At 47.3% G+C, this 15,760-nt stretch overlaps 1 protein-coding gene across 11 annotated transcripts in view; it reads right to left on the bottom strand.

The window, feature by feature from the left end:
- MACF1 (microtubule actin crosslinking factor 1) overlaps window positions 1-15,760 on the bottom strand; it is a 300,927-nt gene that overhangs the window by 57,973 nt on the left and 227,194 nt on the right. The window contains exon 1 of one of the 11 annotated variants that reach the window (XM_072974717.1): window positions 3,416-8,078. The exons of the other annotated variants lie outside the window; for them this stretch is intronic. Coding sequence (XP_072830818.1) covers window positions 3,416-7,882 — 4,467 coding nt within the window. The 5' untranslated portion in view covers window positions 7,883-8,078. Of the gene's footprint in view, window positions 1-3,415; window positions 8,079-15,760 lie in introns of those variants that run through there. 11 annotated transcript variants of the gene reach the window in all.

The following is a 15,760-nucleotide window of genomic DNA, read 5'->3' on the forward strand; positions in this document are numbered from 1 at the left end:
ATAAAACATTCATAAATACTGTTGAGAACGTGTACTGTCAGTGTGGACCGGTTTCCTCTGTCTTCAAGCTGAGAGTCATCTTTTAAAAATGTAAATGAAATCATTTCATTCCCCTATGTGGAAATCTTTCAGTAGCTTCTTATGGCTTTTAGAGTATAGATCCTTTTGAGGCCTTCTTTCTTAGCCCTTGCTTCATCTGGCCCTTCCTGCCTCTCCAGGTTTACTGCAAGGCACTCTTCTTGAGCCCTTGCTCGCTGTGGTCTAGCCACTTGGCTTTCTTTGAGTTCCAACATGCCAAGCTCTTCTCAGTTTCCATTTCCTTTGTCTGGAATGCTCTTCCCTCTAACTCTTCCTAAGTAATTTCTATTTATCCGTCAGGTTTTAGTTTTGAAATCCTTTCCCTGACACCACAATTGAAATTAAATACCCCTACTGTTTCTTATCATAGACTTTGTTTTTTATTCAAAGCATTTGCCACAATATGTAACTATATATTTGTGTCATTTTTGCTTAATGGCTGCCCCCTCTACTATAGTACAAGTTCCAGCAGGGCAGAGATCATGCCAATTCTATTCACAGCAGAAGCCCCAATACCTGGCACAGAGTAGGTACACAATAAATATTTATCCAGGAAATGAATGAATCCTTATACGGAAATGGTGTTAGAGAAAGCAAATAAATCCATGAAGGTTCTGCTGATCAGCTGAGTATTCAAACACTGAACTGAGACAGAAAGGCTCCCCAATTTTTGCTTAAAAAGAATTTCTTGGCAAATTTTAATTTATAGAACTCCTATTTTATACAAAAGGTTTTTTTTCTTCCACTGAAGCAGTGACTGGAAATAAGACTAAAGCGGTCTATAAATGAGAAGAGGGCTTAAATAACCACCAATTGTTCTTAGTGGGCCTAGGATCCCACTACAGAAATAGCAAACAAATTCTGGCATTTTGTTTCTTCTACCTAAAATTGTTACTGCTATTAGAGAGCTTATATCTATTTTAACCATGTATACCTGGGAACATCTGTACAAACACAGAGGATCTAAAGCAGTCAGATCAAAGCCCAGGTATGATCACCTATCAAGTTCTAAGTGTTTATATGTAAAAAAAAAAAAATGACATGTTCAATTGCCTCTAGGAACTCTTGAAAGAAACGAAATCCGTACATCTCTCATCTCGGAAAAACTTTTTTCTCAATATTTCATCAATTTAACACAATCTGTATACTCATGTTACCTCTGTAATAGTACTTGTTTTGTTTCAATATATATTTCCAAAATATGCGCTCTGCATTCTTATTGGTTAACAGTCCTGGCTGGGGCTAAGGCTTTGTACACAAATGTAAATATCTGCTTATTTCCAGATAGTCCATAAAGTAACCACACTTCCAAGATGACGAACAACGTTGCAGCTGGGTTACTATTTCTTTCTCCTGTCATTTATATCAGGCAGTATTTCATAAAATGACTGTCTCCTGTAGGGGAGCAGCCAGGGCAGCAGGAGAAGGAAGACTTTCAGCAGAATCTGTGGCTCTTGCTCATGGAGCACTGAGCCCCAGGTCCCTGGGAGGCTGTCTGGGCTGCTCCCTCACCCACTTTTGTAACTTATTTATTTATAAACACTCTGCTGCTGAGCTTGGGGCCTGGAGCCTCAGAGGCAGGAGGGGGAGATTGCACTGGAGACCGAGATGGAAATAAAGAGATCCTCAGCAGAAAAAAAAAAAAAACAAAACCCTTAGAGATTATCTAGCCTCATCTACCCATTTTGTAGATGGGGAAACAGAGATCCACAGACTGATATTAAGGGTTTCTCTGAATATTTTTCCAGATTTGACTGGCTCCTTATAATGTAATCCCTATATTTCATTGGTTATGGCTACAGGCTTTATACTAGAAATATTCTGTGTAATCAAGAATACTATACAACATGGTAAATTGACTATACTTCAACTGAAAAAAAAAAAGTCGGTGGCTTTGGACAGTCACTGGGATCTCAGTGTCAATCCCAAATTGAATAAAACTCAGAAAACTGCATCAAATCCACCGATCTGAAAGGTGATGCATTCCCATTTGATGCATTTCCCATTTGATGCATTCCCAAATAACTGGTGAAGCCCAGGTGACACCACTACCGCTCAGCTAAGCAGGAGGATCTGTGGCAAAGTAGACTTAAGATGGTCTACAATCAAAATGATTTTTTGTGCATGTTTAATTGGTCATCTGGCTTACTAAGGCTGCCCCGAAAGGTCCTGTACAGGGTGGATGAAAGAACCCATCACTCTTGCACCATCCATGGATATCCAGATTTACATTCATCCATTCAGTCAGCAGGGAATGCCTACTAGGAGGAAGGCACTGTTCTGGGTCCTGAGGATGGTGTAAAATCAAAACCACTTCCACACACAGCAATCCCCGACTGTATTGGATGAGATCGTATTTCTAACTCCTTCCCTCCTTACCACGGACCAAAGGACACTGGCACAGTGAACTGTAGAAAGCTGCCAATCTCAAAGTTCTTTGACTAGGAGTGCTCAAGGATGTGAACACTGTTTTCAAGTTTCTTAATACATTCTTTTCTCTAAGATTAGGAATCTCAAAATCTGGTTGCTAAGGAAGATTCAGCAGGACATCAGCCCAATTCCCTTATTTTATAGATTAAGAAACAAGAGTTCCAGGAAAGGAAAAGTGCTTCTGGACACAAATTTTGACAAGATGACTAAAATTAACCTCTATTTTCATAAACATTATTGCGTCTTAATTCAGCTTTAAAAAACACACATTTGAATTAAAAAGCTGTTATTTACACATCTATATATGCCTTTCACCCAACCTTCTTTGGTAAATCCTTTCAGCTAACCAATATATCTATTTGAAAGGGCAAGGGGGAGGATACTGACAGTAACTGAAATTGTATTCACTTGGTGCTCTGAATGGATTATCTCATTTTATCCTCACAAGCCTCACAGGGTTCTTCTACCTTAACAAATGAGCAAACTGGAGACTTAGGACATTGAACTAATTTTCCCAGAGTAGTTAAGTAGTATCCTAGGTCTCACTCCAAAGCCCACATTCTAGCCCCTACCTGACTGCTGACATCACCAAAGAATAAACAGCCTCCTGATTTAGGAAAGAACATGCGTACTATAAATTTCAAAAGCAGAATCATCCTTTCCTGCTGATAATCTTCTTTTCCCTGGGCTTTGCTTATGTCTGAATTAAAAAAAAAAAAGAGTTTGAATTATAAAGTTTTTCACCAGATGAAAGTGCATTCTCCCCATAAATTCAATAAAAAGACCAGGCATCCCAAAAGAGAACGAAAGAAAAAACTATTTGTGCCCTTTCTAATCACCATCAAGAGAATTTGCAAATCTCACTTTACTCTCCCGATCCTTCCCCAACAAAATGAGCAACAATTACCTCATTTGAATTTAATCCATCAATTGCAGCCAGAGGCATTTTCTCATGCAGCTCAGTGCCAGTCACCTCTTTTATTCCAAATGCTGGGGAATCAAGGTCCTCCTTGATCCACATTCCAGTGGGGGAAGCCTCCTCTAGAACAGGAGTCTCTTCTTCTGAGATAGGCACTGAATCAGTGTGGGTGGTATATCCCAGAAAGGGTCCGCCAGCAGAGAATACTTCCTCCACAGCAATCACTGCAGCAGCTGGGGCTGCATGCTCCCCTGGGGTGGGCAACGCACTACCTGGGGCTGCAGGCTCCCCTGGGGTGGGCACCGCAGCAGCTGGGGCTGCATGCTGCCCTGGGGTGGGCACCACACTAGCTGGGGCTACAGGCTCCCCTGGGGTGGGCACCACACTAGCTGGGGTTGCAGGTTCCCCTGGGGTAGGCACCGCAGCAGCTGGGGCTGCATGCTCCCCTGGGGTGGGCAACGCACTACCTGGGGCTGCAGGCTCCCCTGGGGTGGGCACCGCAGCAGCTGGGGCTGCATGCTGCCCTGGGGTGGGCACCACACTAGCTGGGGCTGCAGGCTCCCCTGGGATGGGCCCCGCAGCAGCTGGGGCTACAGGCTCCCCTGGGGTGGGCACCACACTAGCTGGGGTTGCAGGTTCCCCTGGGGTAGGCACTGCAGCAGCTGGGGCTGCAGGCTCCCCTGGGGTGGGCACCGCAGCAGCTGGGGCTGCATGCTGCCCTGGGGTGAGCATCACACTAGCTGGGGCTGCAGGCTCCCCTGGGATGGGCCCCGCAGCAGCTGGGGCTACAGGCTCCCCTGGGGTGGGCACCACACTAGCTGGGGTTGCAGGCTCCCCTGGGGTAGGCACCGCAGCAGCTGGGGCTGCAGGCTCCCCTGGGGTGGACACCGCAGCAGCTGGGGCTGCATGCTGCCCTGGGGTGAGCATCACACTAGCTGGGGCTGCAGGTTCCCCTGGGGTGGGCACCACACTAGTTAGGGCTGCAGGCTCTCCTGGGGTAGGCACCGCACTAGCTGGGGCTGCAGGCTCCCCTGGGGTGGGCACTGCAGCAGCTGGGGCTGCAGGCTCCCCTGGGGTGGGCACCACACTAGCTGGGGCTGCAGGCTCCCCCAGGGTGGGCACTGCAGCAGCTGGGGCTGCAGGCTCCCCTGGGGTGGGCAATGCAGCAGCTGGGTTATCAGGCTCCCCCAGGGTGGGCAATGCAGTAGCTGGGGCAGCAGGCTCCCCTGTGGTGGGCAATGCAGTAGCTAGGGCGGCAGGCTCCCCCAGAATGGGCACTGCAGCAGCTGGCGCTGCAGTCTTCCCTGGGGTGGGCAATGCAGCAGCTGGGGTATCAAGATCCCCCATGGTGGGCAATGCACTAGCTGGGGTTGCAGGCTCCCCTGCAGTGGGCAAGGCAGTAGCTAGGGTGGCAAGCTCCCCCAGAGTGGGCACGGCAGCAGCTGGCGCTGCAGTCTCCCCTGGGATGGGTAGTGCAGTAGCTGGGGTGACAGGCTCCCCCAGGGTGGGCAATGCAGTAGCTGGGGCTGCAGGCCCCTCTGGGATAAGCACTCTAACAGTTGGGGTATCAGGCTCCCCTGGAGCAGGCACTGCCACAGCTGGGGTGACAGGCCTCTCTGGGACATCATCCTGGGTGATGGCCACTGCAGCAGCCAGAGCAGTTCCCTCTGGGAAGGACTCTGCAACAGCTAGCATATCCTCCCCTGTGACGGCCACTGCAGCAGCTGGAGCAGTCCCCTCAGGAGCAGGCACTGCAACAGCTGGGGCAGCAGCCCTCTCTGTGGCTGATACGGCAGCAGCTGGGGCATCCTCCACAGTGACCACTGAAACAGCTGAGACATGTGCCTCTATGGTGGCTCCTGAAACAACTGGTACGTCCTCCTCTGGGAAGGGCACTGTAATAGCAGCCACAGCAGTTCCCTCCGGGGCAGGCACTGCAGCATCTAGGGCATCGTCTTCTACAGTGGGCACCGCAGCAGCTGGGGCAGGCTTCTGTGGGATGGGTACCCATTCCTCCAAAACTGGTTCCGAGGTACTAGCCTTGGTAACTTGTTCCTCCAGGGAGATACCTAGCAATGGATCTGAGTCTTTCATTTCTGTCTCCCCTCCCTCCAAGGAGGCCACATTCCACTTGGGCTTTGCATTATTCACAGCTTCCACTCCATCTCTACTATGTCCCAGTCCTCCAACCAGCAGGTGCAGACTCAGGACCTCTGACTCTGGGAGGCCTTGATGAAGATGTGCTGAGGCAGGGGCCTCCAGCCTGGCTTCATAACCCAGCGCCCGTGCTTCTCCATCCTCATCACAAACTCCTTCCATGAACAACAGTTCACAAGGGTCCACATCTCCCAAGGAAGTCAGACTGTTACTGTCTTGATTAATAGCTCTTTTCTTACCTTCCAAATGACTCTTATCTGTTAGTAAATGCGAATCATACAACACGTCTACTTCAGATCCTGAGGTAACACCTGTTAGTTCACTGCTAATGGCAGAACTGAGGGGGGCCCTCTCCACACACTCCTCAGCATCCCTCTCAACTTCACTACAGTCCACTTGGGACAAACTGCCATTTTCTTTGGCCAGCTCGGCTTTGAAGCCTAATATGTTTTCTTCATGAGAAGCCCTATGATCAGAGTTGGCCAATCCTCCTGGGTCTGGCTTTCCCGGTGACTCCAGATCAGCTGGGTCTCTAAACTTAAATTCCCCTGCAGTTTGGGGGCTAAAAGGCACTTTTTCACCCTCCTTCTCACAAACAGTGGAAGCATCCCTCACGGTATCAGAGTAGGCAGCAAGCTCCACAGCATTAGGCACCTGAGAAGAATTCAGGGCATGAAAATATTCACCATCCAACCCAGGATCAGAGTCCTTTGCCCCTACATTTAAAAGACCTACATGTTCCTTTTCTAGGGCAGCCCCTGGAAAATGAGTAATTACAAGTGAATTTTCTGCATCCTGGGATGGGGCCAGCCCTTCAGAAGAGGTTTGATTCTCCAGCTCAACTAGAGGAGTTACTCCTTCTTCATATAAACACTCCTTTTCAAGTTCAAGAAACATCTGCACTGAATCTGTGTCAGAGAGCTGCTCTGAATCAGCAGGATCAACAGTGCATTCTAAATCCAAACCAAGGCCCTCTAGCCCGTGACCAGTTCTGTTTCTCAGCTCTCCGACAGCATTCTCACCTGTTAGAATACGACTGTAATCAAGAGGTGCATCCTTGAGAACAGAAGCCAAACAGTTCGTAGATGACTGCGGTTCATCAGAGCAACAGATCTGACCAAGAGCTAGGTGGTCAAAAGCCCCCAAGACAGCAGGTGAACTATCGGCTTCATCCTCCACCACTGCTACAGGGTTTGCTGGTTCTCTTTCTCTGAAAATATCTGCCAAGCTGTTCTTTTCCTCATCTGCCATTAGAAAAGTCTTTCCTCTCTCTGATAGTTTCTCTTCCTCCCACTCCTCCTCAGCCTCCATCATGATCCATCGCTCATCCTCCTCAAACTTTAGCTCAGACTCTGTTTTCTCTCTCAGGCTGGGGGTTATGAGAATATGCAATTCTGGATCCAACAGTTCCTCACTAAGGCAAGGGGAGAGAGGTGGCATTTCTACAGTGCAAGCTGTGTCCCCAAGAGGGTGCTGCTTCTCGCTAAAGCTTCCCTTAGTCAAACTTTTCATGGCTCTGGGCCAGGTTGCACTTGAGAATCTGTGTTCCTGCATTACATCTGTGTTACCACTTGCTGCTACAGCTTCTGATTCTAGAGGCTGGAATTCACGGGGAGAGCTCTCACTGTGCTGCTGAAATCTGAAGTCTTGGCAGCCTCCACCTAAATTTTTCACATCCTGCACTTCTGGAATACCTATGGATCTGGACATGTGTTCCAGAGTTACTGACTCTGACTGAGGTTCCCTGTGGTCCAAATGACCAGAACTTTCTGTTAATGCAGAACTTGACTCCTTCTTCTCTTGCAAGGAAGGATTTGAAGCACCAGCTTCAGAAACTTCACTGAGAGAAGCTTCCATTCTTTCTGCAAATTCTGGGAAATTGGGTGGCATAAAGGACTTCCATGATCTCCTGTTAACATTGTCTTTGCGTTCTGCATTTGGCCGCCTCCTGGGTGGCACAGGTGCTGACTTCTGCACATCACTGCTTAGCTTTAGTGCATCAAATATTATTCTCTCATCCAACTTTTTGCCTTCTGGTGCTCTAGATTCAAATACATTAGATGCTGCTCCTAACGTACCATTGCTGGATATAGTACTTCCTTCCATCTTTTCCATGGTGCTTTTCGAAGTCTGATTAAGCTTTGACCCCTGGTCAATTTGTTCATTGATCCTCATTGTATCATATATAGATCTCTGCGGAACATAGCAATCCTCGATATAGCCATCCTCTTCCTCTCCTTTCCCCAGGCAGGTGGGGTTCTGCCTTAAACAGTCCGGCCTGCTGAGTGGCTTACCCATACTTTTTCAATCAAGATGAAAGATCAACTTTTTAAAAGTTTTTCACAGGTTCCCCCAAAATGCATTCTGCATAAGTTAAAAATCCTTTTACATGTTCATAACTTCAAACCACCAACTGGATCTTCCCTCCAGAAAGGCCTGGAAGTCCCACTTTGAAATCATTCTGGGAGAAGCTCTAAGAGGAACAGCTTCTTCCTCACAGGTTAGCAGCCTCATAGTTGCAGACAGATAAATGGTATAGCGTAATCAACAAGCAAAATAATTCTTCGTATGGCTTTTTTTTTTAAAGAGCACTGTTTTTTCTAATTCAGTCAGTTTAAAAAAATCACCTCATATTGACAAGTCTTATTCAATATCTAGTTCCACTCACTTCTCACCCGAGCAGAGTTGGAAACAGAGGATTAATATCGATTGTGTCCTTTAGTAACAATGGCACAGCCCCTCTGGTCTTCAAGTATGGCCCAAGCTCCTAAGAATTCCTTTCATTTTACCCTTAGTTCCAGCCCTGAGGAGCCCAGCTGGTCTGAATTAGCCATTCGTCCTCCCTAGTTCGGGTGTTTGCATTTGAACTGAGCTGGTCGGCGGATATTCCTGCAACTTTAAACACAGGAAGTCCTTCATTCGCGGCCAGCTTGGGGCTTCCTGTCTCCAAAACATCATGGCATTGTTGTGGCTCCCAGAACAGCCCTGCGTCGTGGCCGCAAAACAAGGCGAGTGCAGGGCCGGCGCCGGGCCTTTCAGAGGCCGGCCGGCTGCAGCGGCTGCCGAGGGTCAGTCGGAAAGGCTCGCTCAGTGCCACCCGCTCCCCCGCGCCATGCCGCGAGCCCCAAGGGCCAGGGTCGCCTCACCGCAGGCTGGCAGGTGACTCCCGGCCGCACCGGCCTCCGGTCCCGCGCTCAGGAAGTTAGTTTGTCCCTCCGGCAGCTGAGTCCCGCATGCTGTGGGCGCCGCCTCCCCCGCCGCCGCCAGTCCCCGGCCCGCAGCCGCCGCGCCGTGGGCTGCATGTCAAGCAGCCGCCGCTATTCGCCGCCGCCGTCGGCCCCGCGGCCCCGCCGTCCTCCCCGCCCGCAGCTGTCACGGTCCCGGCATGCAAACTTCTGGCTGGGAACAAAAGGCTCCGCTCGGGCCGGGCGGGGGCGAGCCCTCCTCCCTCGCGCCGCGCCGCCTGCTCGCCCGCCGCTTGCTGGAAGTGCTCGGCTGGCTCTCCTCCCCTTTCCCCGCGCCGCCGCGCCGAGCCGCCCCGCCCGGGCAGCCCCCCTGGATGCCGAAGAGCGCGACGCGGAGAGCCAGGGGAGGAGGGCGGGGGCGGAGCCGGGGCGAGGAGCGGCCCAAGCCGGAGAGAGGGGGCGGCGGAGGGGATTGGAGGCCGAGGAACCGAAGGAGGGGCTTCTGCGCGGCTCGGGGCGACGGAGCCAGGCGCCTGCCGCTCGGCTCACAGGCCCACGCCCACCGCGCCCCCTAGGCCGGAGGGAGAGCCCCGCCTCCCGAGAGGGCGAGGGGCGGGGAGCAGCACCCGCGCGAGTCTCGGCCGCGCCGCGCAAATCCCCTGACAAAGGAAAGCCCCGCCCTCCTCCTGCTGGCCCGGCCCCCGCCGCCCCCGCCGCGTCCCGACCGACCGGGCTCCTAGCCCAAGGGCGAGCGAACCCAGAAGGGGCACCCCCGCCACCCCCTACCCAGCCTGTTCAGGCAAGGGCCACTCGGGGCCCCATCTGCCCGCAGGGTAGCGATGCCGCTTGTATCGCTTCCGGCTCCAGCTCTGCTGCCAAAGGGGTGTCCCTAGTTCCTCCAATGTCACCTTTAGCGCCCCCCTGCCGGGCCCAAGAACACTCCAGCCTTAAACCCGGCACTTGAATTCCTACCAAGTTATTGGATACACTCCAGGCACCTTCTCTTTCCCGCTTCTGACGTACATCAGGTCTTGGTCCATCCCCCCACCAGGATTTCTTTGCCCACAGACCCAAATGGTGTTGATGGCTGAAGAATAGAAAATTGTGGCGGGGGGGAGGGGTCGGGGGTAGCGGCAGCGGAGATAGAGGCAGCACTGCCCTACGCCCAAACACCTGGGCTCCTTTATTGCTGGGCACACCCAAAGAAACCTGAGCTCCTTGGGGCCAGCTGAAAAGCATGGGTCTGTATTTCAAGCCTCAAGATGGAAAATGTTAGAGAAAAGTGGCCCACAGTCCCGTCCACAGCTTTTTGGCTTTCAGAAAAGCCATCTAGTCACCTGGTGACCATTAAACAAAGAAAGTACAAAGGGCAACCCAGGAAACTGTCCACCAGAGGAAGCTGCATTTATGAAGGGGTGCAATACTCTGCTCCCTTTGTGATGGTCATTTTCTGGTTTTTATGAAGGAACAAAAGAAAGTCTATTAAAATTTCAGAATCTGTTGAACCATGTGGTCAATATAGATGGTAAAACTTACGGAAAAGTTATTTCCATCCTTTACACAAACAGTAAGTGAAGCCAATCATTGGTGTATGGAGATCTGGCAGTGAAACCCTGAGCTGAGCTTAGGCTCACTTAGGGAGCCAGAGAGGTCCTTGGCAAAAATGAGGTGTCAGCTGAAGCCTGTGATCAGAATTAAGCAACTAAAAGACCTTTCACTAGCAAAATGTTTTACACTTCATTTCTCACTTCCAAAGAGGCTGCTGATCAATTTCTGCCCACTCAAATCCAAAAGATTCTCTATTCATCTGTAAACTAAACGGGGGGTGGGGGTGCAGACTAGATCGTCTTGACAGCCTCTCTTACTTTACTATCTTTTAGTTCTAAAACTTTTAAAAGAGCTGCCCTAGAATCCTGAGTCCTCCTGGTCCTACACTGCAAGACACTAGAAACCCTGTTCTCTGAGGAACAAATAGCAGAAAGAACCAAGGATGATTGACCTAGAGAAAGTTCTAGGCAAATATGAACATGAAGTATCTAAAGCACTGGGATGTGGGAGGATGGAAGCTTGTTCTGGATGTCTCTTTAAGCTGGCACACTGAGATCCAAGGGCAGATTTCAAAGCAACAAAGAGCTTTCTCACAGCTATTCAAAGAATAGGGTGTCCCTTAAAAGGATGACTTTCCTGACCCTGGAGGTGTCTGAGCAGAAATTCAAGCAATCACTTGGCAGAGATTTGACGAGAGGTTTACAAGTCCTCTATCAGTGTGTTCAAGATGAATTTTAAGGTCTCTTTCAACTCTAATGCACTGTGATCGGAAGGCTTGATTAACTCTACAGATCTGATACTTAACTTAATTTCAGAGAATCTGAGTTTTAATTTTCATTTAATTATTAACTACAACTGGAAAAACCCAAGATCAATTTCATTAGCAAATCTCCCCTGGCCAAATACACTCACTTATGTGTTCAGATATCATAAGAGACTGTTTAGTGTGCCAGGGGCCCTCTGGTTGGAAGAATCTGAGGAATTCTGGCTCTGGACTAAGGGTGGGTGGTTATTCTATTATAAAGAATGATCTTGATGTGGAATCACAGACCTCATGGCCAGAAATTCCTTTCCTGTTTCCTCATCAAGTCAGCTGCCAATCAATTCAATCTGTTTTTAATCCCTCCCACACCTATCTACCTTATTCTCACCACTCTCACCAGTGCTCCATTATTATAATACAAATAAATAAGTGGAACATTTTAGCAACTATGAAATTCAGATTCAAATTACTTAGCAGCTTAAGTCACACCCTCTCTGACTAGCGTGTTAGGAGACTATTACAGATAAATCTCCCTACAGTTCAAAGATAGCCTTATAGAAAGGATTACATAAAGTCAACCAATTCCTCCTGCACACCATCGCCACCCCGCCAGAAACATTGCTTTGCTTTTTTAAAAATCAGTTTGTGTTTAGAAAGAAAGGCAGCAAAAGGTTTCTTTCCTCCGTGTCTTATTTTCTATCTGTTCATGAGTTTCTCCTTAGTTTTGGTATGTGGAACTCTGCCAATAGCCATCTCAGTGACTGAAATAAATACCTGATACAGCCTTCAACTTCTCATTACCCTGATAGCTCCAACAACCAAAAAAAAAAAAAAAAAAAAAAAGCATCTGTTCATTTCACATGCTGTGTGTAAAGTTTTAAAAAAGAAGTACAAAAAATAAAAGAGAAGGACAGGGAGCTCCAGGGAACCTCTTTGGATGCTTCCCCTACTCCCTTAACACCAATATATGTGCTGAAGCCAAATTTCAAATTAGTTTCCAGTTGGTTGATTACAGAGTTCAAAGAAATCTCTACTCATTTTGAAATTGCTAAGAACAAAATTTGGTGTCAGATTTTCCTTTGGTGAACTTAAAAGAAAGAAAAGTCTGGCCCTTCCTGCTGTCTCCTAATTAAAACATCAAGGTGGGGTCTCCTAACACCCCAGCACAGCTCCCTTTCGAAATTTTGGGCCTGGCCCTCTGCCTTTGTCTGCTTCAGACTTAAACCACCAGCCTCCTAGGAAAATCTGGAGACCCCAGATCCACACTTCCTCAGATTCTATAATGCCTTTTCATCCACTTCTCTCTCTCTCGAAAGATTAGGGCTGACTGGAGGAGGATACAGAAGACTGGTTGGATCTTGCACATTTTAAATCTACAAACTGCCTTTCATCTTAGGCTCTCTAGACTTTACAAGCGTTTATTTAGTGGCAAGTGGAAACTCCACAGTATTAGTTTGTATTAGTTTGTACCTGCTGGGCGTCAGTCACTACCACCCTTTTATTACATAAAGATGGCTACAAAATGGCTCATTAAGCAATGCCGCATGATAGGAAACTTGTTTTAAATGGGATACTAAGGGTTTTGATGCTATTTGAGCTCTTGTGTTTCCCTGAACCCATGAGAAAACTTTCCACACACTCTGCAGGAACTCTCATGACCCCTGTAAGCCCTTTCCTGCCTGCAGACTTTCCAAAAGACAATGTATTAATCCCTTTTTAGCCACTCCCCAAGACGGTGGTGATGACGAAAACATAGGGCTTTGCAAGTGAGAAAAGACCTGACAGAAGAGTGGGAGGTAGGGGGTTTGGGGAAGGCTTTATGTAGGGAATCACATTTACTCATTAGGATTTGGATATACAGAAATGGTGAAGACACAGATTTCTAAATGAAGAACTGGAAACGGGAAACCTAAAGACATAGGGACCCCAAAGAAGCAAATTCAACACTTCCGTGGTTTATATTACAGAGTGTATGCAAGGAACAAACGAAAGGTCAGAATGGAAAGTAGCACCAAGGCCGTTGGATGCCAAGCATGAACTTATGCTTTATTCAGAACACCATTACTACAGCAAGATTTACTTATATTTAACCTACCAAGGGGTCATGAGAGTTACTGAGTGATGTGTGGAAAGTTTCCTAAGAATTTGGGACTGGCTGCTCATTCAACTGTTACTTAATATATCGCACTACAAAAATCCAAATCCTTAATTTGTAAATGAGGCTTGGGATGATAAACTTACTTGTCTAAAGAAACATAGCTATTAAACACCCAGGCTCTTAAGATTTGAGCTTAGATCTGCTGATAACTGCATTGGTATCAGTATGTATAGAATAGAGTGTAGATGAAGACTGAAGGTAGAATAAGCACCTGGAAAGATCACACAGTTTAGGCAACAGGTAATGAAAGCCTGGACTCGTGAAAATGAGGAAGGGGCTGTGAAAGAAATCACAGAGGCAAACTATTTGGACTTTGCAACTGACAAGATAGAAGGTAGAGGTTAAGAGGAAAATAAATTTTAAATAATGCTGTAGGATTGGATGACTGGAGGCAGAGCAGTATTGTAAAACAGCAGCAGGGAGGAAGGAAATACCAAAGGAGATAACACATTCAATGCAGAGCATACTGAGTGTGACGTTCTCAAAGGCTACCCACCATGTGTGGAGGTGCCCAGCAAGACTGAAGTTCAGGGTGCAGATACAGATGTGGAAATCTTTTCCCACAGAACAGCGAGGGGTGGGACAGCCTGGGGTTGAGCATAGTGAGAGAGAAGAGGGCAGATGACAGGATTTCAGGAACCACATGTTGGGAAGGAAGACAAACCAAAACAGAAAGCAGAAGAGCAGCCCGAGAAGAGAACGGAGAGAGCAGAGTGTCAGGAAGTAAATGGGCAGGAGGGTTTTGGGAAAGAAGGTCTGATGTTAAGTGCTGCATAATGAATGAGGAAGACAAAAGTTAGGCAAGGCCACTAGACTTGGCAGCTAGGATGTCAGTGAGTACTTCCAAGAGAACAGTTTCAGTGCAGGGAGGGGGGCTGGATCAGATTATAGGGGGTTCAGGATAAGCAGTAGTGAGAAAGTATCAATCCGCTCTTCCTGAGACTCTGCTTGTGGCCTCCAGGACACTGTGCGATCCTGATGCTACCTTTCTAGCCAGTCTTCCTTTGTGTCTTTGGACTCCTCTTTCCATTCTCTTAAGGGAAGCAATTTCATAAGGACTTGATTTTTTTTCATTTGTTTAACAAATATTTATTGGGGTCTACTATGTGTCCTAAATTCTGCCAGACACTAAGGGAGGGAGTGATGGGTAAGATGTGGTTAGGAGGCTACGTTCTAGTAAAGGAGACAGACATTCATTTTAGTTCAACTGCAATAAGTACTCTGAAAGAAAAGCAAACAGTGCTATGAGAGAATGCGTCAAGGGCCCGATGTGGCCTGGAGGTTCAGGGGAGGCTTTCTTGAGAAAGTGACCATGCAGGCTTTCACTTAACACTGAGAGTCGTCTTTCCAATGCTAGGTCATCATGACTTCACAACTTTCACAAAGTAACTTCATAAAGTTGCTTGGCTGTTTCTATGAAACAGGACCCTAGGTTGATTCTCCAAGGAATCTTGCTGTAGAGGTCCTCTCTCCAGTATTAGAAAAAGAGGTAAAATAAGTAATTCAGAGGCAAGAGATTTTTGAAAACTCTCTTTCATTTTGTTAGTAAAGCAATTCCTATCATTGTTCACAAAAAACTTAGGTTTGAGTTTAAAGAATTAGACCAAAATCAGAGCTCTTCTGCTGGGAGTGAATTGCAAGATGAGAGGTATATTAAATGGTTCACTCGAATGGATGCAATGAATTCAAGCTGGAGAAGACCTAAGATAGGTTCAATTTCTTTGAATTCTTATCTTCTTCTTCCCCTGACTCAATATACACATAACCAAATATCAGTAACAGGTATCTGCTGAAAGCTTTTTCTGTAAAACATCTTGATCTGGTATACATGCTTGGCAGAGAGATTAATTCTATCTGTGTTTTTAAGCTGCTTCCTCTGAAATTAAGCTGATATTTTCCCCCCTCACATCTCAATGTTTTAATTAAAGATTGATTAATGTTAAGAGGTATCTGTCTCAAAGATGCTGACTTGGTAGTTGCCATTGTATGGCAACAGAGGAAGATAACATAGGCCATGCTAAAAGCTAATTAGGCCAAGGACCCTGGAATCATTAAAGCTGATCTGCTGGGTAACTCTGAGTGACTGGGGAAGTCACAGAGCTGGTAATGGCTTCTGGTTAATTCTGGTTAATGATATGAAAATAATACTGATTTGTAGAGCACATAAGCCAAGGTCAGAATGGTCTCAGAGAAACTTGCTGGCTGTGGAATTCTGATATAAAGGAATGAATAAATTAATAACCATGTATAGCATGTATGTGTACATACAGTATATTTAAAGCTGTGTTAAGGAGTCATGACCTAAACCTGCCTGTGTATTACTGGTCGAGGGTTGGAAACAACATTTGTTCCCCAGGAAAAACGGCTTGGGAAGGCTCTTTTGTCCATCCACCTGTTTCACTGCTGTCATCACACTAATTTTACTTTATCTTCATAATTCCCATTTTTCCAAGAAGAAAAAGAGCTAATCTAATCTAGTGCTGGGGCTTAGATCAAGTCTTCTGGAGAATGATCATCTGGAG

The sequence above is a fragment of the Vicugna pacos genome, chromosome 13 (assembly GCF_048564905.1).
Source record: "Vicugna pacos chromosome 13, VicPac4, whole genome shotgun sequence".
Lineage (NCBI taxonomy): Eukaryota > Metazoa > Chordata > Mammalia > Artiodactyla > Camelidae > Vicugna > Vicugna pacos.